Source organism: Amblyomma americanum, chromosome 6 (genome assembly GCF_052857255.1).
Source record: "Amblyomma americanum isolate KBUSLIRL-KWMA chromosome 6, ASM5285725v1, whole genome shotgun sequence".
NCBI classification, from domain to species: Eukaryota; Metazoa; Arthropoda; class Arachnida; order Ixodida; family Ixodidae; genus Amblyomma; species Amblyomma americanum.
The window spans coordinates 59,977,457-60,005,008 of NC_135502.1; the positions used below are offsets into that span (position 1 = coordinate 59,977,457).

General features: G+C 45.6%; 2 protein-coding genes across 2 annotated transcripts; one reads left to right on the forward strand and one right to left on the reverse strand.

The window, feature by feature from the left end:
• Window positions 1-668: 668 nt before the first annotated feature.
• Window positions 669-6,730, reverse strand: LOC144094736 (toll-like receptor 9). Its single transcript, XM_077628645.1, has 3 exons — window positions 5,862-6,730; window positions 3,751-3,899; window positions 669-982 (listed from the first exon to the last, which is right to left on the reverse strand). Exons 1-3 carry the CDS (start codon window positions 6,512-6,514, stop codon window positions 843-845), a joined length of 942 nt encoding a protein of 313 aa, XP_077484771.1. The 5' UTR covers window positions 6,515-6,730; the 3' UTR covers window positions 669-842.
• Window positions 6,731-22,117: 15,387 nt separating this feature from the next.
• On the forward strand, window positions 22,118-25,417 carry LOC144094737 (uncharacterized). Its single transcript, XM_077628646.1, has 3 exons — window positions 22,118-23,233; window positions 23,845-23,993; window positions 25,057-25,417. The coding sequence occupies exons 1-3, from the start codon at window positions 22,584-22,586 to the stop codon at window positions 25,212-25,214; spliced, it is 957 nt and encodes a 318-aa protein (XP_077484772.1). The 5' UTR covers window positions 22,118-22,583; the 3' UTR covers window positions 25,215-25,417.
• The last annotated feature ends 2,135 nt before the right edge of the window (window positions 25,418-27,552 follow it).

Below are 27,552 nucleotides of genomic sequence, written 5' to 3' on the forward strand. Positions count from 1 at the left end.
AGAAAAGAAAAGAGATCCTAACGACTAATTTTGAAGGGGTCAAATTTGCCACATACATGATGCCTTTTTTGGAACGCTCCATGACTCCTTTCCAACAGATTACTCCATAAACCCTATGACTCTTCGAGAACCGTTATGCTGCCTTCTTCGTGGTGGTTTCCTGGACACTCGTGAGAGGTCCAGCGGGCCTCTCATCAAGAGAGTGTTAGGGACATGTTTGAGAGGGCTTGATCAAGAGGGCGCTGTACATGAAGTCACGGTGGAAATTAGCAACAAGCGATTAGAAGATTGGTGGCTCAAAATCAGAAAGGTGATGTAAGGTTACAAGTGTAGGAAGACGTATTTAAAGAAAATGGCGAATTTTAATAACTTACAACACAGTCAAACAAAAGTAAAGGAAAAAAGCTGAGCATGGTGGCAACTGCCATCACCCCGTTTCAAAGGGGACGCTCCTACCTCCCATCCATCTATCCATCCGTAGACCTCATGGGTTAGAGTGAACTGACTTATGAGGGAGGGGGGAGTTGCGGTACACCTATCACCATCATTTCTTCGCTCTCAGAGAAAGAGAGAAGTCCGAAAGCTTTTCGTCTACTTTACCAGCCTCCCGCATTAACCCTCTGCAAGCAAAACCAAATAAACACAAAAAACCAAAACTCAAGCCCCGGTTCACGCCCCTCGTGAGTATTGTTTATTCGACTAGCATAACGAGAAACAGGCGGCAACGGCAACAACAAAGACAACAACAAAGGTAAATGATGAGACAAAAATGATCGGACTGACGGATGAGGTTGTTCGATGAAAGGAAGCACTTGGGCCCCAGGTGGACAAGAGCTGCCGCTCTAGCACCTGAGCTGCTCCTCGGTGAGGTGGGTGACGTAGCTGTCGGCCACGTTTCCGGGCGTGGCGCACAGGAAGTAGTGCCAACGGGTCGGGTAGTCCAGGATGAAGGCCAGCTTGCAGTCGCAGTGCACCGGGTTGGCTGAGCGCAAAGACCAACATGAACGTTCTCCAGTTATACGAGCAGAGAATTTCACAGCGACAGCAGTATGACACTAATTGTTGACCAATGTGGATCCCCGCTAACAGGTTACAGAGCGCGTAGTTAGAGCAACGTTAGATGAATAACATTTCAACTTCAGCCCTTTTTTTTTCAAGCGATGTTTATTGCCTCAGGACATAAAGGTTTGAAATGAGAGATGAGTAAGATGCTTAAATAAATGATGATCTCATCATTTACCTCATCATTTACCTCACCATTTGCTTCTTTGCTCATCATTTACCTTCAGCACTTCGTGCAGCTATACTCTGTTTCGTGCATTCATATCAAGCAGCTGGTGTTCTATGTACGCGAACAAAGATACATTGTAAGCACATACGGGGAGACAAGTGTTTCTAGTCTGCACAGGTGCGAGCAGCTGTTGTGAGTGTTAGTGTCGCACGGGGGACCACGAAGGGGATTCATTATGGGCTGCTGGGACAATCAAGGAAAATTATGAGCGGAGCGAAAGGAACTTGTGTGTCACTAAGTGAAATACACAACAGCAGAACGCGACAATTACAGCACCAACAGGAGCCTGTGAGTACAGCGCGACAATCTCCGCTTAATAACGCTGGCAACAAATAAACACAAATCCAGGAAATGCCAGCGTGTCGATATGTATATATGTTAGCACGCGGAAGGCAGGCGGTAGCGTAGAATTAGTATACACGTGATTGAATGGGTCTTTCAGCAGAAACAGCAAATGAAACTGAAAAAGAAATCCGGCTATGCATGGAACAAATCTATGCTTAGCAAAGTACATATGAGACGGGCAGATAATTAGGAGTAAGGAAAGCTCGGCAAGTCATTCAGTCCCGTGCAGAAAGGAGCCTCCCGCAAACGAGGCAGTCAACGGTATACATACAGCTGCCGACGAGAAGGCGTTACTTGTCAATGCTTTGTGCAATGCTTTGTCTCTAGACAAACAGGGGACTCAAGCGATCTTAAAAACGGACAGCACAATAGCTGAGTACAACTCCACGTTAAACTAAGAGGAATAAGGCATATATCACATTACTGAAAACTGGAACGGGAGAATCAAGCATCCCTGCATCCTCTCAATATACGGCGCGCTAAGCCTCTGCCGAGGTTGCTTAAATGCGCCATCCTTCCCCGAACTCTCGGTAACATTGGAGTTTCGGTGAACATTGGGCCAAGGCTCGAGGCGAGGGCACCGATGTGGAGGAGGGGATTTCTCGTAGACCGTTGTAACGAGATTCCGCGTTTCTTCATTCACTAGCCAGTTGCGTGCAGCCGACTCGTAGTCGCGATTTCATAAGAACCGCGAGGCCCACAAGGTCGGCGAATGGATTTTCTAGATCAAAGCGTTGCAGATTTCACTGTTCGCGCCGATTATAACTATAAACTAAGCTCAATACAGACACGTGCGAATCATGATTTCTTCCTTCGAAAAAACTACGAAGTAAATGAGATTTTTAATGCTGCTGGCCAATCGAAACGAATGCTTTCTAGTCCAATCAAATTCATTCCGATTAACTACATCGGGGCAGGAAAAATCAAGACAGTACTTACGCGTGATCTGCATTTAACGGGTCTGCCTGACAACTTTTTTCAACTAAAGTGGAGCTCAAAACTGCATGCGCGTTGGAACGGATTTAAATGAATACTTATACGAATGCCGAGGTGGTATAATGCGACGATTTTTCCCACCAATTCAGTCTTGTTCGTTTTGTCATGGACAGCTGCGATAGCCTGTGATGTCAGGGCTGACAGCTTTTCGGCACAAGAACACACCGTGGCACCATCTCTCGGCAGCGCCTGCGTGACGCCGGAAGTGGGATCACGTGTGTAGCTATCCTGCTTTGCAGTGTGCCTCAGGCGTTTAGTCACCGAGTTTATAGATTTGTCGCCCTATTTCCACTTCTATAGAGGAATTAAATCGACTTTTTTTCGCCAACAAAGTACCTTACAGAGTGACCACCCTGTAGCAGTACAACCCGATGAGTTTTATCCGCCTCTAAAACGGCGCAAGAACCAATATTCCCCAGCCTTCACAACGCATGAGTTGCCACCGCTATGGACAACATTGAAGTAGCTACGCCAATAGTCAGAAGTAAGAGGTCACCAGGTCCCTAAGGAGAAATGACAACGTCTTTGTGGCAGGTGCCGAGTTGAGCACAGCACCAAGTCACACTGATGTAGTGCAAATCAGATGTAGGCTAGTCGGTTTCGTTCCTGTGCAGGCGAGTGTGATGCCTTTCAACTCCCCCTTTGAACTACAGTCAAGCCTCGCTATAACGAACCGGTTTATAACAAAAAAATGGACATAACGAAGGAATGACGATTCCCCTCGGAAGCTCGGCCAACACGTGCTATAGCGAAGCTACGGCTATAACGAAGTAATCGACGGGCCCCTTGTACTTCGTTATAACGATGTTCAACTATACCTTATAATAGGCGAGTAAGGCAGCAGGGACGATACTAATCTTTTAACTGCTTAAACTATAAAGGTGTGTTTCAGCTAGCTCCTCCGAAGTCGGCCTCTACTAATTAAGCAAAGCCGAAAGTTGGGCGAGTTGGATAACGTTCATGATGAAAAAATAGCGAAAAAGGAACACAATGGACGGAAAGGGCGCTGCAGGCGCTTCACGGCTTCACGGTTGATCCATCACGGCATGGGATCTGATCAGGCCCACGTTAATGAACAAGCAGAGTGCAGAGTCTGCAACCAGCGATGGCTCACTCACACATGAGGTCGACAAAGACGGGCTTGTCCTTCAGCGGAGCCAGGTCCTCTTCGGTCACCGTGGTGATCAGGTTCCTCTCGACGCTGACGTAGCTGAGCGCCGGGAGGCCGTCGCCCAAGCCGGCGGGGAAAGAGTTAAGCCTGTTTGTTCTGCAAACGGTGGGGTGGAACAGGCGTGCGTGCGAATGCATTCGCGGAACCAGCGCCGCGTGGCTTCTTGACGTTACGCACTTCCAAGAACGCAAGCCAGCAACGTCACATCTTGACCAGACCAACCTTCATAAACAAATGTGTTTACACTTCGCGTGAAAGACTCCTCAGGGCGAAAGTCATGCGTTCGAGACAAGACCCCGCACCTGGTTGCTTAGCTCCTCGCAGCCGAACGTGCTCTGATTATGTCTTTGTTTCCTTGCTTTTCTCACGTCTTTGCTTCTAAGGCATACTGAAATAACCATCTTTAGAACGAAACGATGATTGTAGAGCAGTGCTTGGTTGCCTGCCTTTTGAAGCATGTAAAGAAAGTCCTGCGTACTGGCACTTAATTATGGGTGAAAAGCTAATGTTTTCCTGACATCAGCTGGTTAAAAGATGGCACGAAGATTTTTTTGGGTTCTGAATCAGCTATGTTAACTGAAATGGTTAAAAAGCTGTTGACGTCTGTGCACTAGATGAATGTCATAAGCATTGTTCTAGAAAATGGCTCTGCTTGTTTAAGATACACTGTCTAGAATGCTCTTTACAGTTGACGTTGCGAGCACTTATCCTACCTCTCCTTGTTTCTACTTGACCGCGGTCTAAAGTTCACTACTTGTGACATATAATGCCTCCATGTCTGATTGAATGGATGCATAATTGATGTTCTTTTTTTCGTTTGTGAGACAGCCAGCACAGGTACGCGGTTCACTAGCGCAGTAGTGTGCCTTGATCTTGCATGATTCAGTGCGATAAATAGTAAAACACTTAGCACGCACTTTCTTCGCCAATCCAATGCACGGGCCACAAGAGAAATTATTAATTATCAGATTTTCACTTGCCGTAGAAACAGTGCGAACTTTGAGGCACTCCGTAAAGGAGCACCAAAATGTGAGTACACGAAGAAAGAATAACAAAAGTGCGGATAACGAATAAAGCTACAGGGCGGGATTCGTGTGCTCTAGAAACCTCACGGCTAATCACGTGAGTTGTTTTTTATTTGAAAAAGTTTGCTCTTGCACGTGCCTGAAAATTAAGCGTTCAAAATGTTACTGATTATCACATATTTCTCTGAATACAGGAAACTGGGAGCGGCGTTGGGCTCAGTACTTCAGAAGAAGGCTCCGTAATTAGGCTTTTCATCCGTCAGTCTGCTATTATTTGGTTGCGGCAATGAGGATCAGAAATCGCTTGATCATGTAAATAAATTCATCATATGCAAAGAGAATGTACACCTTCTGGCAAGTGAAGTCATTTAGGTATATACAAAGAACATATGCCCTTGTTCAAAAAATCAGAGGGTCACAAATTTGTTGACCTAGAGTGCAGTGAGGCGAAATCGTTTAGCCTGTAGTTGATGCTTGTGTCACTGATGTGTGGTCAAGATGTTAATTAAGTACACATAATTGTTTGTGAAACTTAAATGCTGGAGACACATGAGGGCGTTTGGGAGGCATCCGTCTGATTCGACGCCTTTCTGCAAACAATCCCCAGCGTCCTAGGCAAGGAGAACTACATATGCGTTGGCAGGAAGTAGCGTAGTTGTGAGCACGCTCGGCTGCGGAACGGAAGGATCGAATCCCATCGTGCACAAAGACTTTTTTTTTCTTATCGAGTTGCTGGATGTAACTGACGCCGGATGGACGGAAGAATGAGCCATTAAAGGCTTTCGCCTTAAAAGTAGCAAAAAATCTCCAGTGGCTTAGCTCGGCTCTGCCAGGATATACGTAGCGAAAGCTAAAGGCATAGCTCGGTTAGCCTTGGTTAATCTTGATTGCAAGTCCAGGTTAGTCTGGTTGTCTGGTTTGTTGTTGTCACGTGGTTAGTTACGTGGCGCAGTGTGACCACGGTGGGAATGCGAGCACGGCGAAACGGCGAGTTCAAGGCCAGTGTAGCTTTCGCTACAAAAAGGCTACTTACGGCAGGTCTAGCGTAGTGAACTCGGGAGCTGGGTTGGGCAGCCAAGACCTGGTGAAATTGTACAGATCAGTCTGGCGCAGAATAAGGTGCTTAAGGCCATCCAAGTGAGCCACCCAGTCATCGTCGATCTTCTGAATCGTAGCGTCAGCAATGCACAGAGTCTCGAGGCTCTTCGGAAGATTGTTAAAGTCGTTGCTAAGGTGCATGTCCTTGTAATGGACCAGCTTAAGCTCTTCCAGCCGTTGCAGATGGCCGAGGATAGACCATGAAGTGGGCAGGGTCCCGAGGCTAAACCTAATCCGACGCAGAGAGTCTTCAAGGCCGTAGAAAGGGTTCTCCTCGCCCTCGGTGGGATCGAAATGCTCGACTGTGACGCGGCTGAACTGCAGGACAGAAACGTTGAGGTCCTTGAACGCCCCTCCAGGAATCCTGGGGACCTGGCTGTCCAACAAGCTGAACCACGTTGGCTTGTCAGAGTGGTCGTCTTGGACAATCTGCTCGAAGTCTTCGACAGAGTGGAAGTTACGGCAGGTGAAGTGGCGGTAGTGAACACCGTCGTACACTCTGCAAGTCGGCGGAGAAGGAACGGCGGAGGAATGGCACGAGGCCGCAAGAGTGGCCAGCAAGGCCCACGGCAAAACGCAAGAACACATCTCTCGCCACTAAATGCCACCCACTGGCAACAGTCGTCCTTTCTCCGAAGCCTTCTTATAGCGTGGCTCGGTACATGAAGAAGCCTTGACCGTGACCTTGAAATAGTGGCGTGTTCCTTACATCGAAATTTATTTTATTTATGATTAGCCCTTTGCGCCGCATAGAGCCAGCTTTGGTAAGTAAGACCATTGCGGAAAACTTTCTCCCACGAGAGGACGGGTGGCAGATTCCTAACACTTTGCAGGCGCATGGAGCCGCCTTCAGCAACGCACGGGAACAGAGCCCCGAGCGCTGATATGGGCGCTCGTTTTCGCAACGCCCAACCGTCTCGTCTTTATCCGCAATGGAAGATAAAGAAACTGAGCCGCGGCGTCCGGTTCCGGGATCCCGGGGAATTCGCTGCCAGCCATGCATTGGTGACTGAGCTGATGCGAAATGCGTGCACAACCTTTGCAGTCTTCTTTTTCGCCAGTGCGGTCTGAGCGCTGGCCACGTGTGAGTGGCGACGCGCCGAGCAGCTGGGTGGCTCGCTCTGTATCAGAAAGCGTGATGGTCGGATTTCTTTCGACGCAGGGCACAGTGAGATACGGATAAAGAGACGAATCGTTCCGCGACTGCCATGCAATTCAATCCGTAATGAAATCGATGAAGCAACTAGCACGCGCACTGAGTTTCAGAAACTAACGTTTGCAATTTCCAAAAAGAAGCGCGGCAAAATGTGGCGCGCAGCGGATAGTCAAGGACTAGTGAGATCAGTGGTGTGCTCGGTGAATAGCTGAATTATTTCATCATGCAGCTGCAGTCGTCGTACGAAGACTTTTTCTTTGTTGCCGGAGCCGTTGCTGCTGCCGCAATGCTGTCGCCGACTAGTGAAAGTCTGGTCAGGTAGTCGCCTGATCTAACGCGAGGCCGCTCCGACAGCAAGTGCTTATAAGCACTATGCATAAGCATAAGCAGGCTACGTGCTAGTGTTTTGACCGAGCGTTGAAAATAGTTGCCATCGAGTAAACCGCGTACCCTAAGTAGAGGTCAGTGTCATGGCCCCTCCAAAAATACTGTCCGTATAGCTGACCTGAAACAGATTAAGCCTCTTTCGGCTAAAAGAGAGAAATTGTTTATTGTAGTTCTCTTTTCCACTTCTCTTAGCTCAGCGAAGCGTCGACGAGTAAGGCCCGTCCGCCAGTTCAAGAAATGGCGACACAAAGTGTCCATTTGTCACCTTATAAAAAAAAAAGCCATGTCTTTATTTTACTCTACGCCTAAGCAAGGAAATAAGCATGAATTAACATCGCGATGTGCCAAAATCAGAAAAGGTGCTTGCCAGCACACCGATCACAAACTGTCCGAACTGATATGCACGGTGTTTCACCTAGGACTTAAAAAAAAAAATTGGCGGTGGTTTAGCTCTGGTTAAACCTGGAGTGACGCGATAGCTACAGCTGGCCGAGTGGAACTTGGTCACGTGACCAACCACGCGATGAGCCACGGCGCCGCGCTGCCGGCAGCTGCTCCGCACCACGTGACCAACCACGTGACAGCATGGCGGCGCAGCCACAGGGTGGCAGCACCGCCACGCTGAAGGCTCGAAATGCTACCGTAATGTAGCTATCGCTACAAAAAAAATGTTAAAAATAGGCTTTTTGAGTTCGAGGAGCGCTTGTTTCGGCATACCATTGTAAGCGGAGTAGTACATCAGAATGCAGCTAAGACGTGCTAACTAGCATGCTCGTTATCTTATACTGAATAGTTAACTTTTAACTATTATTGTTAGGCTCTTAATTATTGAGAGACATGGAGCCGACCGTAAGTAATGTCCATATCAGTTTTCAGAATTTCGAAAACGCGGTTACCTTCGGCGGTCTGGCCCAATAAATTCGCACCAAAATGCATGTACTTCCGAGACGCTTGTAGGCAAAGCAACCTTTCCAGTGCACGTAACTCGCCAAAATAACCAAAATTTGTTGGGCCATAGCGCCGAGAGTAACCGCGTTTTCGAAATTCTGAAAACTGATATGGATATTACTTACAATGGGCTACACGCCTCTCGATAAACAAGGAGACTAACGGTAATAGTTGAAAAGCTGACTACTCAATATCACTTCACCAGCCTACTGTTAGCACGTCTTGGCTATATTCTGATGCGCTACACAGCTGGCAATGCTATGACGAAAAAGCGCTCTTACAATATAACTCAGAGAGCCTATTTTTAGAATTTGAGTGAAGTCTTAGATGAAACAGCTTGTATACTGACAGATTTTCGTCAATGCTGTATCAGAAATGTAGTCACACATAACGACCAAATTCAAAGAATGATATTACCAGACTACAAAAGAAGTGTATACCATGCAGCTCTTGTGTTTTGTCGTTTTCATACAACAAGCAAAGGCGCTAAGTACACGCAATGATTGAGTAACTGCGGAAGAGACGTGTGAGCGTAAATCAAGCTGGTAGTCAATACTTTCACGCTAAGCTCGCCTATTTATTTATTTATTTATTTATTTATTTATTTATTCAAGTTACTCACAGGCTCCTTTCCATTGGAGCATTGTGTGAGTGGGGCAGTACATAGAAGTTAAAGAACAGCGCAAAAAAAACACAAAATAACAAAACAAAAAGGACAGAAGAAAAACTTTATACAATAGTTAGCAAGAGGCACTCAGAAGAATCCAAATAAAGTAATACAACACACAATAATTACGTGTTTCAAAATGTGGCAACATGGAAATGGAACACGATTTGACAGAGAGGCTAAAAAGTGCACAAGTTAGTTCACACTAAGCAGCAATAAAACATTTTTCGCAAGAATACACAGAACTGAGACAACTAGGCGAAGATTGTGGTTATTTTATCACGAAATGTAGCAGGATTTCTGGTATTAGTAGCATCGTCAGGAAGGCTGTTCCAATAGTTTATGGCACGTGGGAGAGCAGACATGTTGAATGCTATTTACTGAGCCTAATAGTAGCAGAGTAGAGAACCAAAGCTTTTGCCCTTGCACGTAGTACATAATATCCGCCTTCTTCACATACAGTTCATTATGGCTGATTTTCCCAGAGTAGCATGTCAGTGAATTTTTCATGGCGCGTGCATTAAATTCAATTTTTCATGCATTTCTCAATTTTTCTGCTTTCGGTTTGTTTTGGTTTATGGGAGTTTAACCTCCCAAAGCGACTAAGGCTATGAGAGACGCTGTAGTGAAGGGCTCCGGGAATTTCGACCACCTGGGGTTCTATAACGTGCACTGACATCGCACAGCACAGGGGCCTCTAGAATTTCGCCTCCGTCGAAATTCAACCGCCGCGGCTGGGATTGAACCCGCATCTTTCGGGTCAGCAGCCGAGCGCCGTAACCACTGAGACACCGCGGCGGGAATTTCTCTGCTTTGAATAAACAGATTTTCACCCTCTGTTCCACTCCTCAATAGCACAGATATTATTTTATAAAAGCAAACAGCCAGTATGACCGGTGACCTGCCGAAAACATTTAGGTCGTCAGCATCACTCCTCAATAGCACAGATTTTATTTTATAAAAGCAAACAGTCAGCATGACCGGTGACCTGCCGAAAACATTTAGGTCGTCAGCATATATTCGCCCCTACTGGGTAATTTAGTGAGTTCTTGTTTTAATATGTTTAGCCATATATATACATCACAAGAGGAAGTCATTGGCGTGCTGTTTCTTTATCATCGACAATGCAGCAGGTTAGGTTATGACTGATTTATTCCGTAATAAGCCTCAATCGTGCGTGTTCACTTTTTCATAGTTTACATGAAAGGGCCAAACAAACAATGCAGTGCAATGCAAGGTGATGCAAGCCATGGGAAAAAGCTTGAGTCGACCCTCGCTTCATGTTTCCCGGGACGTGCTCACAGCAGGCCAGCGCTCACATATGGCGACGTTTTACCCACGGCCGTCTGGTATGAGGGTCAAGTTTTTCCAGCTGCGAAAGGTCCATGATAGAAACAGGAAATGCAAAATGGCTTGCTCTCGCGTGCAGGACTCCTGAGCTGTGCTACGATGGAAAAGAAAAAGTCCTACGAGTGGCCGTTGCAAGTTAGGGAAGGGGGAAACAGAAGTTGTCATATGTTAGTCGCCGGGCAGATGTCTTCAATGAAAGAGACTGCAGTGCATGACGACAGAGTAACGTTGATGCTGACGGAAACAGCGGTGGACCGCGCGCGCTCTTCACTCGTGCTCTGTCGGATGAAAGAGCAACGCTCGAGTACAAGGTATTCGGTGTTTCTTTGCGGGCACAGTCAGCACAAATGGGCGAGCTTATCTTCCCAAGCCTAAATCTTTGCTTTTCTGCAGCGAAACGCCCGGCATGGCGACAGTCCGTCGGCTCTCTGGATGACGCCTAGGTCCGATTGAACTTTTGATCACATGCTCAATATCGTGTTCCCAAAGCCTTACTTCCCAAATCCTTACTTTCCCAAAGCCTGTTGCCAATTAAGCCTTACTTTTTTCTAGATACCACTCAGAACTTAATACATGTACGCGTATTATACAACCGGACCTGGCTATAACCAAAGGATCTGTAGTAAAATATGGATATAACCAAGAAATAGCCGTTTTCTTTGGAAGCTCCCATTGAAGAGTTGAGTTGAGTTGTTGAATGCTACAGGTGGGATTAGCCTTGCTTATTCTGCCGGCAATAGCTCCACCGTAGCGTCCCTTCTATGTTAATAATGTCCTAAAGCCTGTCGCATCTACCCCGCTATGCGCACAGTCTTTTATAATAGCACATATTCTCTCCCGCAGTCACCATGCATCTATGCGCACAATCACTCCACACAGTCCACATCACAGCCCACTCCGGAAGTCACCATCTATGCACATATTCAGTCACAGTAGGACATAGTCCATTGCAGGGCCACCATCCATGCACACATTCACTCACAGTATAACGTAGTCCACTCCAGAAGGCACCATCTACGCACACATTCAATCACACTAGACAATAGTCTGTCCCCATTGAACTTCATGTATCCGGTATCTCGTTTTTACGAAGGAAAATTTTCCTACGGTGGGATATAACAAACCTCCAGCGATCCTCGATGACCACTTCGCGCTGGGTATGCCAATCTGTAACGGTGCCCGACACTGCCGTACCGAATCGCTGTGGCAAATTGCAGGGGACTACCCCGTTCACCAACCTCCTCGCGGCACAAGGTCCACAGCGGGCGCACTCTGCTTCCCTGGTTCCATGTGGGGCTAATTTTCCGTTTTCGCCTCACTGTCGCATGATTAAAGCGTTTGGTAGTGCGCCTGGTGTCCTTGAAGGTATCGACGTCCCGCTGATTTGACAGGGTCAAGCGGCGGAAAACAGAAACGTATAACAATTTTCGTTGTCCAGAAGACGGCCATCATCAAAGCCTTCGATTTGGCGTATGCGTTCTCCGCTAGACATTGATGTCATGAGAATAAGTGTTGTGGCTCGCATGCTCGTGAGCTGTGCGGCGAAGCCAACCAAAGTAGGTACTCAAAGAAATTGCTGCTGCGCGCCCTTTTTTCCAGCGGTTCCTGTCGGCTTCAGCACCAAAAAAGCACCGCCAAATATTTTGAACAGGTCTCTCCCTCTCCTCGACCACACTTTTCTTCCGAGAGCTGTTTTCTAGGCTATGAAGCCCATGCGGTCTGTGGAAGACACGGTGGTGCGTTGACAAGGTTGACATATTCGGCTGGTGTTCGTATATAAGGCCACGTGGTGGGTGCTTTTTGGTGCGCGTGTTGAAAGGTACCGCAACGCACATCGGCGGGACACTAAACGCCAGCTTGATTGTTCTCATTATGCAAAGTCGCAGGTAAGCCTGCTGTCGTGCAACAGTTTCAACCAAGATTGCGTACCGCTAGGACAAAGTAACAGCCGTAACGAAGAAATTAATTTATTTATTTTAAAATACTGCAGCCCCATTCTAGGGGTTATAGCAGGAATCGGTACATAAAATGTGGTACAATTCCACGCATAAAAGGGTACATGACAAGGATTACCAATAAAAACGCTGCACATAACACCTAGAAATGCTACGAATCAATTGCCGACGCAAAATCAGAAATTGATGATGCACGAATGTTGCCATGCAAAGAGTTCCAACTCTCCACAGTACGCGAAAAAAAAAAGAAAAGCTGTATTTGAAAGCGTTAGTATACGGGCAACAAAAGGTTGGATATTAAGATCGTGACGGCTCCTGGTTGCAGGTGGTTTTGAAAACGAGATATGCTGACCCCCTGAAAGGCAATTAGCAGAATGCATGCAATATTGAGTGAAGAAGTTTTAAGAGTCAGTTTTCCGGCGGGATGCGAGCGGACTTAAGTTTAGGGAAGACATCGCAGAAGAAGGTGAAAGATGAAAGTCGTAGCGGCGGAAAATAAATCTTATAGTTTTTCGTTGTACAGATCCTATTTGATCAATTTCACATTGCTAATAGCGCGGTTCCTTCGACTTTGTTATTATGAGATTAAATTGTACTCCCACAGTGGTCCTGTTTTGCATTACTGCGGCATTTCTCTTCCCTTTCTTACTAATAGCCGTTCGTGTTTTTCTATTGATATTGTGAGCCTTCCAGGGATCATCTTCTTTCTCTTGTACATACCATCATCATCATCCCGCGGCTGCGCATGTGGCACGCGCCTCGGGTCCGCCATTAGAAAAAACGCCAGGCACAGCCATCTTGCCGTCTCGGCCTATCCTTCTTTCACAAACGTCTTGCCGTCGCGGCCTGGCCTTCCTTCACAATATCTTGATCTCGGCGCTTAATTGTTCGAAGTTGTCGTTGAATATAATAAAACCTGATTCATTTACGCTGAATTTAAAGTCTAAAGCGATCACCATCGCCTCCGCAAATATTCACGAGCATCTCTGGAACTTTTTAGCAATAAACTAAGAGTACAATATCGTCTGCATATACGTATCCCCGTTAGCCGCCCTTCCAAAATCATTCCGCACAGTAAAATATACAAACTTACATCCTTGTAGCCTTCTATTTTTATAACATAAATTGTGACCTTGAGATGTAAATACGGGAAACCCTGCCTTTGTGAACATAGACAGTCGGTTTATTGTTTATCCCTTCCCATGCAACTTGACCTTTGTTATCGCGACACATTTTGTTAGCAACTATATTGTTTCATGACATTATTTTCTCTTTGAGCACGTTATCGGTGCTTCCTGTCTACGTCGATATATATAACCCAAGCGCCTGCTGGTTCTGAACACATTCTGAAGTCTCCCAATATCTTTCTAGTCTATACCCATCATGTGCATATTTAAACAGACCGCTAGCACTGTCAACCTGAAAGCAAACGACATTATCGTAATTGGCGTGAAGGATTAACTTTATCTGTTTTATTTTTAGAAATTAAATAACTTTGCTCTGTGGCGAGCTGTCTGGAACAGTTTATCTATAATTTTTTTCGAGTGCTTTAACAACACCTCTTTACTTCGTGATCCAAATTAACAAATTATACTCACTAGAATTTCATTTAAACCTGATGCTTTAAGGGCACGAAGAGGAAACTTCACACAACTATTATCAGTAAAAATTGATTATCTGGGTCTTTACTGGTAACTTAACGTCTGTACGGTAGCAAAATACTAATTTATGGCTGAGAAAATTAAGTTTAAAAGTTTCCCACGACTAGATTCGAATACGTGACGTCAACACCTAGTATGACTGATAACCGCCGTTCTGAAGTGAGTGCCGGTGTAGCACATGCCTCTGATATCCGCACCGAAAATTTTGGTGTCAACGCACGCGGTTTATTTCGTCCTTTTTTTTACTTTTGTAGCCTATTAAAGGTTCTTTATCAGTGAGAGTGGTCTCTTTGTTGTTACAACGCATTACCATGTCGATACAAGCAATCTTCAATTTGTCCTCGGTTTCTCTTTAACATGAGGGATTTTTTCTTTCACCTTTTTCGATTTAAGATAGTCAAATCTAACTTTCTTTCTGTTACGTTCTTTACTGAATCTTCAGTCCTTAAAATTGCTCCACTATAACGTCCCTAACGTAGCTCAACCCTTCAAAATCACCGAAAAATAGATTCCACCGGCATCTTGAATCTGTTCCTCTTTCTCTGAACTTTTTTTTTCCTGAAAACCTTGCGTGTTTCCGCAATTTTCTTTACCTTCCTAAGTCGTTTCGCGTGCTTCGGCTCTCCAACGATTGCTGGTCAGATTCATCGTACCTCTAATTAAGACCTGTGCTTCCAATCTCTTTTGGCAATGTAATTTCCAGTTCTTGCCGAGCGCAACTGCCTACAACTGCCGAAACCATGCCGCCATCTGTCGGGTGGCTGGAGAAGGTAGTCACGTTAGAAAGAGCGAGGTTTATGGTGGTGCGCGCGCGAACTTGCACTAACTGAACCAAGGAGCAAGGCTCTTTATTTCCTTCTGCATGAGTCGCCTCTCTGCCGTTCCCTGCCAAAGAGCACGCTCTTGGCTCGTTTATGTAACCAATGCAAATAACAAACCTTTACGTCAGCCGCATCGCACGTGCAAGCAACTCGTTGCCTATGCGCGTGTGTGTATATATTTACCCACGTACACGTGAATGTCTCCATGCCGCTGATTCCATAGAGTTTCTTAGCGGCTGACAGCGTGGTAACATAGTCGTGGACGACTTTTAACGTCTGAAGTTTTCGCTTATCTGCTCACACGGCCCCATCGCTTGGTTGGCGCAAGTCGGCGCGCAGCTCTATATACGTGAGCAACCTCACGTCACAGGTCTAGCGGTACTATCTAGACGGAGTTGCTTGTGGCATATGCGGCCGTGGAGAGACAACAGAACACCTCCTGTGTGAATTCCCTGCGTTCAGCGCCGAAAGAGGAATACTGTGCTGTTATTTATGGACTGTTGTATAAATGGATGTTTGGAGCGGCCCCTCTGAAACGCAGAGGTGGCAGCTGCTACCATGCTCGGTATTTATTTTCCTAATATTTTTGCAACAAACTTATCAAAGAAAGCTATTGTCTACAAATTCACCATTTTTTCTTTAAATACAAATCCTGTCTACTACTACGTTTCACCGCTTCTAAATCTCGAACTTGTATTATCCTTACGTCAGCAAAGCGCTCTTGAGCAATGAATCTGCAAGCCACTTTTTTCTAGCGTCTAGCGCAGATTTATTCACATTGCCTTTGTTATTTGAATGTTATGTTTGTTATGTGAAACCCTAGGACTTCAGGGAGAATGACTGTGCCTGCATCGACATGTAGAAAGACACTGCTACGTTCTATTAAAGTATATTCAATATTCAATTACTTCTACGAATTTAACACGCACTGTACTTTATCATCTCGGTTAAATTTCTTCTTGTAGCTCCGCGTTGTAAGATAATAATAATAATAATTGGTCTTGGGGGAAAAGAAATGGCGCAGTATCTGTCTCATATCGTTGGACACCTGAACCACGCCGTAAGGGAAGGGATAATGAGGGAGTGAAAGAGGAAAGGAAGACAGAGGTGCCGTAGTGGAGGGCTCCGGAATAATTTCGACCACCCGGGGATCTTTAACGTGCACTGACATCGCACAGCGCACGGGCGCCTTAGAGTTTTGCCTCCATTAAAGTGCAAGCCGCCGCGGTCGGGTTCGAACCCGGGAACTCCGAATCAGTAGCCGAGCGCCGTAACCACTGAGCCACCGCGGCGGGTTTGTAAGATACCCTGATTTAGCTTTAAAGAGTAGAGTGCTGCCTCTTGAGTTATCACAGATGGATTCCTTTCTGATTTGCCTTTTCCAATTTCTGTACAGTTCTACAGTCTGGTTCTTGGTACATTATCCTCTGCGTGACCCACCATGACTCGTGGTACGCCTCAACGGATCACCTATCCCGCACAAGGACAGGATCCGTGCTATCGGACTCTACCTTCATCACAACAGCAGTGCGGTACAGGTGCTGGAGCAGTAACTCCACAAGGTTCTGAACAGGGTCCAACATTGACCGCAGCCTGGGAGAGGAAGACATCACCGAACTTAAACAAGCTTGGGTCCAGTCGCACCTCAGCTACCTACCGTACGCAAGACAGCGAAAGCCATGCTAGGGATACTGATTCGCACCCACACGTCTAAGCTATCTTATGCTACACGTCTTCACATAAAGTGGTTCTACAACTAATGGCGTGCGCAGGGCTCCTGAACTTTGATGGCCTTCCTAACTGCACGGAAGGGGGTGTCACCGCTGCTGCGAACTGCAGATTTTCACGAATTTAAAGTCGCACTTGAAAGGCTGCTATTCTTTTGTTCAACCCCACAGTGTGAGGACGATCAAAGTGTGAGGCAAAAGTTCTGAACTTCCTGTCCTTATTGATGTCTACTCTGAGGAAATGTGAAAATCAGGGAATTTTTTTTCAGTAAAATGTTATGAGTATAATTAAACTCACCAAATTCAGCTAATACGTGAACGTCATAAAACTAACATTCGTACTAAGCCACACAAGTTAAGTAAATAGCCGAATCCGAACTAATTTCATTCTCCATCTGCTGATGCAGCTGCACGCCTGTTGATGTTTCAAATTCTGTAGAGTGGAGAGCTGGGCGAGTCGGTACATCATTGTAGAAAGAAAACCAGCGCAAAAGATGGAGACACAGAACAGGAACACAGGACTACGCTGGACTATCGACTGCTTTTATTTCATTAACGGCCACATTTATACCCTTCAGTATCAAACCACGCTAGCGCACACAGGACAAAATTACAAGAAAAGGTATATTGCATCATCACAGACAACCATCAGGAGCGCTATCAGTGTGCAACACGGTTACGTTAAGGAGTTCAAAAATCTAATTTCTTTATCGAATATGCCCACCGTCGTGTCACTTACACATCGATCTTGTTTAACGATATGGTATCCCTCTAGAATTTCGCGTTGCCTGTGTGTTTTACCGCGTCCAAAAATTGTAGTTATCTTAAAGAGCGGAGTGCACTTGTGCTTTCTGCAATGTTTTGGTAAAATTCCTTAGATTCTTTAAGCGAGTTTTTCTTAAGCGAGATTCTCACTGAGTAGCGTATAGCATATGCCATGTGCATGTCCGACAGCTGCGATTTTGCTTTCGGAAGTCTGTTGGGACAAAAGATTTCTATAATACTACGAGTATTTGGAATTTTTTAGTGAATAGATTGTTGACTGCTTTGACTGTTTTGAGTGACACTTGGTCTATGTTATTGTCTTTGTTGGTTTCTGGTGATATTGAGGAAAACCCGGGGCCAAAGACTGCTGAAATGTTGCAGTTAATTCTAGAAAACCAGGCCACGTCGGATGCTAAAATAGATAAACTGAGAACAGAAATGACCGAACTTAATGCAAAATGCGATAGGATGACTGGATTTCTTGATATTATCGAAGAAATGAACAAACGAATGCAAACTTTAGAGACCCTTGTTCGTCAGCAGGCAGATAAGTTGACTGAATACGAGAACAGGAGCAGAAGTAATAATCTTTTGGTTTTTGGTGTCAAAGAAGCAAAAGACGAATCAGATTCCGATCTGAGGGAAGCTGTGGTTCAGGAGATATTTAATGAAAAATTGGGCGTTCAGGCGAAAACTATAGACAGAATTCATCGTATAGGCAAGAAAAAAACTGGTAGCCATAGACCTGTCATTATGCACTTTTTCGACTCTAGAGAAAGAGAGTTGGTATTTAAGAATTACGGGAAGTTGAAAGGCGGCCCGATAAGTGTAAGCCCAGACTATGCGAAGGAAACAGTAGCAGTACGAAACAAAACTGTGGCAAAGTAGTAAAGCAGAAAGAGATAACGGAACAAAGGTCAAACTGATACATGATAAACTTAAGATTAAAAACACCATCTACGCATGGGATCATGAACGACAAGAGCGTTGTCTGTACCGAACCCACCAAGATAAGATAGGACGACCCAAAGTTAACGATGAGTCTGCTGGTCATAGTTCGCTATCCCCGACCAAATCAACTGCAGATTCTGATGATCATAGCGATTGCTCGCAAATATAGCTCAGAATTATTCTGTTAAACGCCCGCAGTGTAGCAAACAAAACAACTGATTTAGAACATTTGCTAATTTTCGAGAACCCTGACTTATTGTTAATAACCGAGACCTGGTTACATGAGGGAATTAGTAACGATAGCATTTTCCCACCAGGCTACCATGTTTTTAGATGGGATAGAAATTCTAGAGGAGGGGGGGGGGGGTGGCTATTGTTGTGAAAAGCACAGTATCTGCAGTCGCTCTTAACTGCAGCCTTTCTGAAATGGTGTGGTGCAAGGTTTCTTGTGGGAACCTTGTACATTTAGTAGGTGTTGTGTACAGGACGCCTTCTACATCTCCTGAATTTTTGGATGAATTGCTTTTGTTCCTTAACTCTCATGTAAATAAGAACACCAGACTGATAATGGCTGGCGACTTTAATTTGCCACATATTAATTGGGAAACTATGTCAACAGGTAATGTAGAAATAAGCAGTGCGAATAAAGTAATGGAAATTATGTTTACTCATAACCTTAAGCAAATAGTAAAGGATTTTACAAGGGTTACATCGGGGTCCCAGTCATTGTTGGACTTGGTTTTCTTATCCCCTAAAGTGGCAAACCACACTATATCTGTCAAGACGGTATTATCTGACCACAAGATGATCTGTTTGAATGTGCGGTTGAACACACAAGTTCGCAAAAAATCGCATGTTTTAATACGGGTCAAAGATTACAGCCGGGCAGACGACACGTCTATCTTAGACGTCTTAGAAGAAAACTTGAATCAGTTTGCAACTGCATCACACCATGAAAGTGTCGAGGAATTGTGGCAACGTTTTAAGGGCACACTAAAATATTGCATTGATAGGTTTGTTCCCACTCGCTCAAAGAAATCGAAGCAGCTCAATCCTTGGATCACTAAAGAGATCATTCAGTTAAAGCGCGAGGTAAAAAGGCTACGAAAGCAAAAAAAAAGATAGAGCGACAGAACTTTCAAACATCAAAAAGAAGCTCAAAACAGTGTTATTAGATTCGAAAAAAACTTACTTCAATACAACACTGACTAATTTTCTCACAAGCTCACCACAAAAGTTCTGGCGATATCTTTCAGCGAAAAAAAACGCAATCACACAGGTAATGGATGGGGACGATGAGGTGACTGATTAAAAACGATATTGCAAATCTGTTTAATGATTTCTTCCAGTCGGTCTTTAGTAGGGATGACAATGATATTGAGAGTGATCATATAACAATTTACCCGTTGCCATACTCAATGCACGAGATTCGCATCAATAGGGAGGGCATCTGTGAGCAGCTGCTGTCTCTGGACCCGAAAAAATCGAGCGGTCCCGATGAAATACCGACGGAATTCCTTAAACGGTATGCTGAGTGGTTATCATATTATTTGCAAATTTTATTTGAAAAGTCATTGCGGGATCATTCTTTACCTCGTGACTGGCGCAGCGCAATAGTAGTTCCGGTATTTAAAGGCGGTAATCGACTTCTTGTAAAAAACTACAGGCCAGTTTCACTCACTTCCGTATGTTGCAAGGTTTTTGAACACATAATAGCTAAACACGTCCTTCATTTTTTGGAAATAAATGACCTATTGTGTCCATTTCAGCATGGTTTTCGGACCGGCCTTTCGACAGTAACGCAGTTAATTGAAACAGTGAACGACTTTTGCAAGGCTATAGGTGAACGTCAGCAGGTAGATGTGGTCTGTGTAGACTTCTCGAAGGCTTTCGATAAAGTTCCGCATCATAAGCTTCTTTTTAAACTACGACGATTAGGAATCGCTGAAAATATAGTACTGTGGATTCAGGCCTATCTAAGTAACCGCTGTCAAGTCGTCAAAATAGAAAGTGCAGTATCGGATAGGCGTGAAGTTCTGTCGGGGGTGCCACAGGGCTCCGTTTTAGGTCCGCTTTTGTTTTTATTGTATATAAATGATATTTCTGCTATCGTCGAATCGCCTGTCAGAATGAAACTTTTTGCCGATGATTGTTTGATTTACTCTCCTGTGGCTTCCCCGGCAGATCAGATGAACATAAATAGGTGTCTTCAGTCGTTAAACTCGTGGTGCCTGAAATGGGGTAGGGAAATAAACTACCAAAAATCTAATTACATGCAAGTAACAAGGAAGCAGAATGTTATGATGTTACGATATAATATCGGTGAAAATTCCTTAGATCAAGTAAAGTGTCTCAAGTACTTGGGAGTGACATTAACAAATAATCTTGACTGGCGCACCCATATTGAAAATGTCTATTTAAAAGCCTACCAGAAGGTCTGTTTCCTGAGGAGGAAGTTGCCGAATGCGACTAGAGAAATTAAATTGATTGCGTACAAGACGTTCGTGCGGCCAATCATAGAGTACGCAAGTGCAGTGTGGAGTCCTCATCAAAAGGGTTTAAAACGGCAACTGGAAAGATTGCAAAGGATGTCAGCACGTTTTATATGCTCTAAATACCGCCGCACTGATTCAGTCACAGCAATGCTAAAAGAGTGTCAGTTAGAATCACTAGAAGTAAGAAGAACAAAGCAAAAATTGAAACTTTTTTTTCTGATAATGAATGATAAAGTCAAAGTTAATAAACATCACTATGTTACACCTCCCCTGAAGCGTTGCCCTCGGAAAAATCACAGTAAGGTATTACAACCTATTATTACACGTACTGATGTCTATCGCTACTCCTTTTTTCCCGATGCTGTAGAAATTTGGAATCAACTACCAAGTGACGTTGTGGACCAAACAGATGTAGAAAAATTTGTGATAGGTGTGAACACGTTCCTGGAAGATTGCTGTGCAAATCTGTAATTCTGTGCATTTGAGTGTTTCTTTTTTTTAGCGAAGAGAATTGCACTTGTGTCTGTATATGTTTCCCTCCCTGTAATGACCCTCATGCAGAGGGTTAACAGTATTAATAAATAAAATAAAGTCTCTACCGTGCGTAATACGACATGCTTCACAGGCTTAATACGGTTGTTCATAACACGTTAATAAATTTGCTGTCTGCCCAACACGAGTTGCCCACGTGACCCATCAGATATAAAATAGCGTTCTTTCATGACTAATACAAGATAGTTACTAGTTTAGTAATATACTAACGCACGTCCTGTGTCCTTCCATCTCTTTGCGTATCTTCCCCTAAGTTATAAAACTCAAAAGTAGCCAGCGCTGTTCGTCTTTCCCGTTCTCTGCCAAGCGTTAAGATGTAGGCTGACTGCACGATAAGCGATAGATTAGAGGCCCGCACTCGGCGGAAAGAATGCGGCCTATGAGAATGACGTTAGCCCTGAAACGCGTATACGCCGGCGTTCGCCTTGTTTCAACAGAGCGGCGTGAGTCAACTTTCACGATAAGCGGCCAAAGCGACTCGGAACGGTTCCTCTTTGTGTAGTGGTCTTGTCTGCAAGAGTGACGCCGCTGGGAGCAAGAAGAAAGAAAAAGAAAAGAATAACATAGCGCCGTATTGAATGGCAGTTGACGTCACTGACCCGCCAGCGTTTAGTGAAGAGAAAAAAAAAGAGAAAGGGGGATTAAACAAGCAAAAGGCCGAGCGCCTTCTTAACGAAAACAAGGGTATCTCTGCTTGAAGGAATCGGCGTTACGCAGAACTGCTACCAAGAGTTCTGTCAGCGCTGACCTGCTTCTATCTTTCGTTCCTATCCGCGACGAAAATCGCCGAACTTTGAGTTGTGTAAACTCGACTGTTACGCCGTTCGTCGGAAGTTCCTTGTTGAAAAACAGATTGCCGCGCGGTCAGCCGGATACGCGCCTCTTCCGCTATTTTTTCGGACGAGACGAAGTCAAGCACGCGTTCCTAGAACGTAAGCGGAGGAGATGCTTCTTAGGAGACAAGGTCAGGGATGATCGTCAAAAGCGTGGCGGGGCTGCTTGCGCACGGCATTCGAGATCCCTCCGGGCAGAAGCGGTCCGAGACACGACGTCGACGGGCAAGTGCGGATCCAGGGAGCAGGGCACGTAAATCCGGACATCCAAGGAGCAGGACGTGAAGAACCAGGACTTGCGGATCGACTGGCTTGTGAATCCAAGAAGCAGGGCGTGCGGATCGAGGGACTTGCGGATCCAAGGAGCAGGACGTCTAAAAGCCCCTCCAATGTTTCAATCCCGCTTGCTGCTGACGCTCGCCGTTGGCCACTTGATGGTCCTGGGCACGGTCCATGCGTCACCTTCATGTCGGGCACATCTTGGCTTCAGAAACCACTATTACATTTGTGGCAACTTCAAGACCGCCAGTGACTTCGCCCTGATAGAACGCAGTCGGATGCCGAGGGACGCGTACTTTATCCTGAAAGACAGCACTCTCGACCACCTGCCGTCGACCGCCTTTTCTGGAACAACGATTTCCGTGCTGGAATTCAAGAATGTCAGCGTCAACACGTACGGCGACCCGGAAGAGAACGCCCCCAGTCCGTTCGAGGCCATTAGCAGTACGCTAAGGAGGCTAATATTTACCCGACAGCCGAAGGCCGTCGAGTCCTGGAGCCTGCTGCATTGCCTGAAAAGACTTGAGAGCCTCAGGGTGGAGAATGTCGAAAGAGTGAACCTAACGTCGGACTTCAACAAGCTGCCGCTCACTATCACAGAGATTCGCATCGAAGGATCGTCCGTACAAACGGTTGACCCGGAATGGCTGTCCCAACTGCACGGACTCAGATCCGTCACAGTCAGAGGAACCAACATCTCAAACATAACGAGGTCGATGCTGCCGAGACCTGCGCCGAAGCTGAGACAATTGGATATATCGTAAGTTGCTGCTCAAAAGTAATTTAAACCTCGTAGCGATCCGCTTGTTGAGACAAACTGACCAGCTATTCTTTAGGGATATTATCCAAATTCCTCTTGAGAAGCAGCTTTAGGTGATGGGAAACACTAACTTCGTGCAATGTTTCAGCTCCCCAGTGGTAACTCATAGTGAGCTTCAATCTTCCCTCCTGCTTAGAGACAGTCAACTTAGCATCGTGCAACTGACTTGCAAATGATCGCTTAACGCATAAACTAAAAAGAAAGCGAAATACGCAGTTTTTCACGTTCGCAGTTTTGTCGCTTCCTAATGTAGTCCTAGCTTCCATCGACCTAACACGTCAGCCCTGAGCTTATACATGACGTTGTCGTTTTACCTTCAACCATCACCATATGTAACGTTCAATGAGCGTTCGTATCAAATATGTGCTATGTTCTCTTCCCTCCTTCCCCTTTATATCCTCTCGTCCCTTTCCCCGAATGCCGGGTGGAAAATCTGTGCCTTCTGCCGGTTAATCTCTTCGCCTTTCCTCCTCTCTTTTTGCCTTTCTCTCTCCGCTGGGCTCTAAGCTCCCCGGGAGCTGTTTTTGTAGTTGTCCGATGCTTGTACGCAGGGAGAACGAGCTCACGTCGCTGCCAGAGGACCTGACAGCTGACATGCCTTCACTGCGGACCCTCGACATCAGCCACAACAAAATCTCGACTCTTTACCAAAGTACGTTGGAGCCCGTGAGGATCAACGGCGGGATCGTCCACATGACGGGTAAGCGACGTGAAGGGAGACACGCAAGCCAAGTTCGAATGATCGCTGTGTAAAATATGAGAGCTAGTTTCTGATGATGAATTTGGCAAAAAAAAACTGAGTGTATCTTCGTCCAAAATCTTCAGTTTAGAACGCGGAGTTGGGCAAGTTGGTGCTTGGTGAACATTGTAGTGGAGCCAGCCAAAAGAAAAAAGAAAGACGGCAGACAGCAGGGAAGTACTGTTACGTTCTCTTCCGTCTTTCGTCACTTTAGCCACCGCACCGGGTGCCACTGACATTACAAACATTTGGTAATTGCGCAAACCTTTGCAATTTTACCACCTCCGAATAACCTTAACTTTGGCTGCGCCCGCTGCGGTGTCATTATTGCAGCTGCCATAGGAACATTACGGATGCCCAGAAGGTGGGTCGCCTGATCGGTTATAGCCCGCTATTTGTCTCGCTTCGCCTAGTTTAGGCAAGCGCTCCAGGTTATGGGTGGGAGACAGAGAAAATAATCTCGAGCCCTTCGTAGAATCCAAACCGACATACTTCTTAAGTGCTCCCTAGAGTCTTTATTTATTTATTTGGCTTCCGCAGCGACCCAAACACCCCCAGTTGTTATCATATCGCAGACATCGAGCACATGCTTTTCACATCCAACATTACCCCTTTTCTCCTCTGTCTTTTCCGGCTACTTACCCGTAAGAGACAAAATGTAGCTAATTATGCCCACTTGGGGAGATTATTGTAAGATCTCTGCGCTAAATGTTGCTTTCCCCGCCCGCTAGGTTGCGTGCTAAAGCGCTGCCGCCGGAGCGGGAACGTTAGCCCAGGTCGACATCTGAGCTCATTTCGCACGCATTTGTTACTTGGATTAATTTAGTCATCTACTATTATGGGTATATGAGTAGGTTGTGAACTGGGGCGGCTGTTTGCCAAGCAGCCATTTCGCACTCTAATCTCCCTCCTAGGAAACTGTGGTGAAATGGGCCGATGGGTCGTATAGTGTGACTGGTGGAGGTCGATTGTGCATCTCTGTAAGGGCGTCACCAAATATTATCTGCTTTGGGTCGGGCTGCAGGAAATCCGCTCAGGTGTGACTGTCGGTTGGCGTTCCTGCTCACCTACCCAAGGAAGTGGAATCACTACCTGTGCGCCTATCCGGCAGCCCTGGCGACCAAATCGATGAGGTCCCTCAAGAGGGCGGACCTCTGCGGTGGCACCCGTCGCAGCGTCTGATCCCGAACCCTGTGCAACCGAACACCTTTCCGCACCGCCACCTCCTCTCTACTCTCCCACAAGATCTGCCCAGCCTTTTCCTTTTCGTGCTTCACTTGTGTATATACCCATTTACCTCTAGTTTTTGTTTATTGTTTATGTAACGTCCGTGTATTAAAGTGTAAGAATAATAAAAGTGTTTAACCTATCGGCGCATTCGTGTCGATAACGCTGTGCGCATGCTGGCTTGTCGATCAGTGAATCAACAGTTTCCAACATACAGTTCTAGCGACTTACGGAGACGTCCGAATTGGTGAGTTCGATTAGTGTCTCATGCGCGATCTTATCCTTGGTGTGACAAACAACGTCAAGAAGCTATGAGGAACACTTGGCGTTGCATACTTCTGACTTGAGGAGTCGATGGGTGTTTACGGGCCAAAACAATGTGTCATAAGACAACAACACTACGTCATGGATACAGCTTTTGATTGACAGGTTGATCCCACCAATCATGATTTTTATTCCGCGTAGCTACAATGCTTGCATTACACATGTTACCAATTGCCTTTCTCCGGTTGATCGCGAAATGTGTTACCATGGGGTGAGGAATAAGTTGGGCAGACACGCCGATGCCAAAATAAACGGTTCAGTGAGCACTTCTGAAACGACTCCCAGGTAAAATGGAAAAATAAAAGATTGGGGGAAGTGGACCATACGGAGTGCTGGTGTATGGAGTCTGGAACACTACCCGCGAACGAGCATTGCGTGAGGTTTGTCCAAGCGGTGAGCAATGGCCTACAAGGGACCTTATCGTGGGAACAAAGGTTTACGCATAGCGGCTATAGGATGACAATGCGTCAGCTCGCACTTCTACGTTAAAGAAGGAACTTGTCTATCTGATCGGGGCGAGATGGAAAGGGTAGAGGGGGGGATTGCTTGCCGTTCCCTGCCCGGTCCTCCTGAAGTTGCGTTTGTTTATTTTGCTCGGGCACGTGAAGAACGGATCTGGTTTGTCTTCAATAAAAGCCAGCTTGTATATTTTCTTCAGACCCGAGCAAAAGTACGGCTTGTCAACACTCTCTCAACACTCTAGATATATTTCTCGAGCCTCGATCATTCCCATGAATGTACACAAAAAAAATTGCAGCCGTAAGTCCAACAAGCCTCTTATGGCTTTTCTCAATGCTCTGTGCTACAGGCCCCTGCGCTGTTAGAAACATGCGACGTGGTCTTATGAAGTATATTTAGTTAGATACGTGCAGGACTGAATTCATATTTAAATCGGAATTACAAATAATTTCATGAAGCATGATAAACATGGAGATGTTTGGCCGTTTGGGGCAGAAAGCTGATTTATATAAAGCAGCAACTTGGGAGGCTCCTCAGAACGCCCCCATTGTTGCACAGTTCCTGGAAAGCTAACTACATGGGGGCACAGTGACTACCAATAGCACTTAGGCTGCATAGAAGTGATACGTTGTTCTAATTAATTCCTAAAAGGATGATGTGTATTATAATGTACGTGGGGCCTGGCGAGAATATAGTCAGCGTCGTTTTAACACTGCAATTCCCAGGCAACGGAAGCGACTTATAGAAGACATGGACCTCTAGTACTTCGTCGTCACTTGTTCTTACATTGCATGTTCTTACCCCTCATGTAATGCCCCCTTGCGGGCCTTTGAGGTACAAATAAATATAGATACAAGAAAAACTATTCATTAAAAATAACAGCATTAGGAAAAATATTGCTATCGCATAATTAACATCAGATAAATAATATAACTTCTGAAGGTTTCAGAACGACAATACTTTGCAAAAATCCTCAGGCGCGTATAAAAAATCAGTAGTGCAATGCAATACTGTTCCATCATCTTAACTTAACGCCGCAGTACGGTCGCAGAAATTTTATGCTTATTTTTTTTTCGCCGGGAGTGAAGTCTTACAGTGACTTATCTTCCAGCACGACAACTGCATCTCTTGGGACTGACACCTTGACCTTGCTTTTATAGACGTGCTGCAAAAGGCTGTTTCTGCAGTTATATGAAGAAGTGACACACTTGTATACAAGCATAAGTAAATGCTTCAAATTTTTGCATTCTGTGTCGTACATGATGCGCCGGACATTTAAAGGGTTAGCAGAACGGTCGCTCGTCTCCATGTGTTCAGTTAGAGCCGCAAAACCAAAAGGCATGGCCCTACAACCGCGTCGAACCCCGTATAACCCCGGCAAATGCAAGTGGCGCGACTGTGCGACGACGCCGAGCGCTCGGGGCGGCTGGCTTACGTAAGTTCTCAGTCACCGGGGCAGCGGCGCGATTCTATCGGCTTACGTTTAGCCCATCGCGTCGGCCGTGCCGGA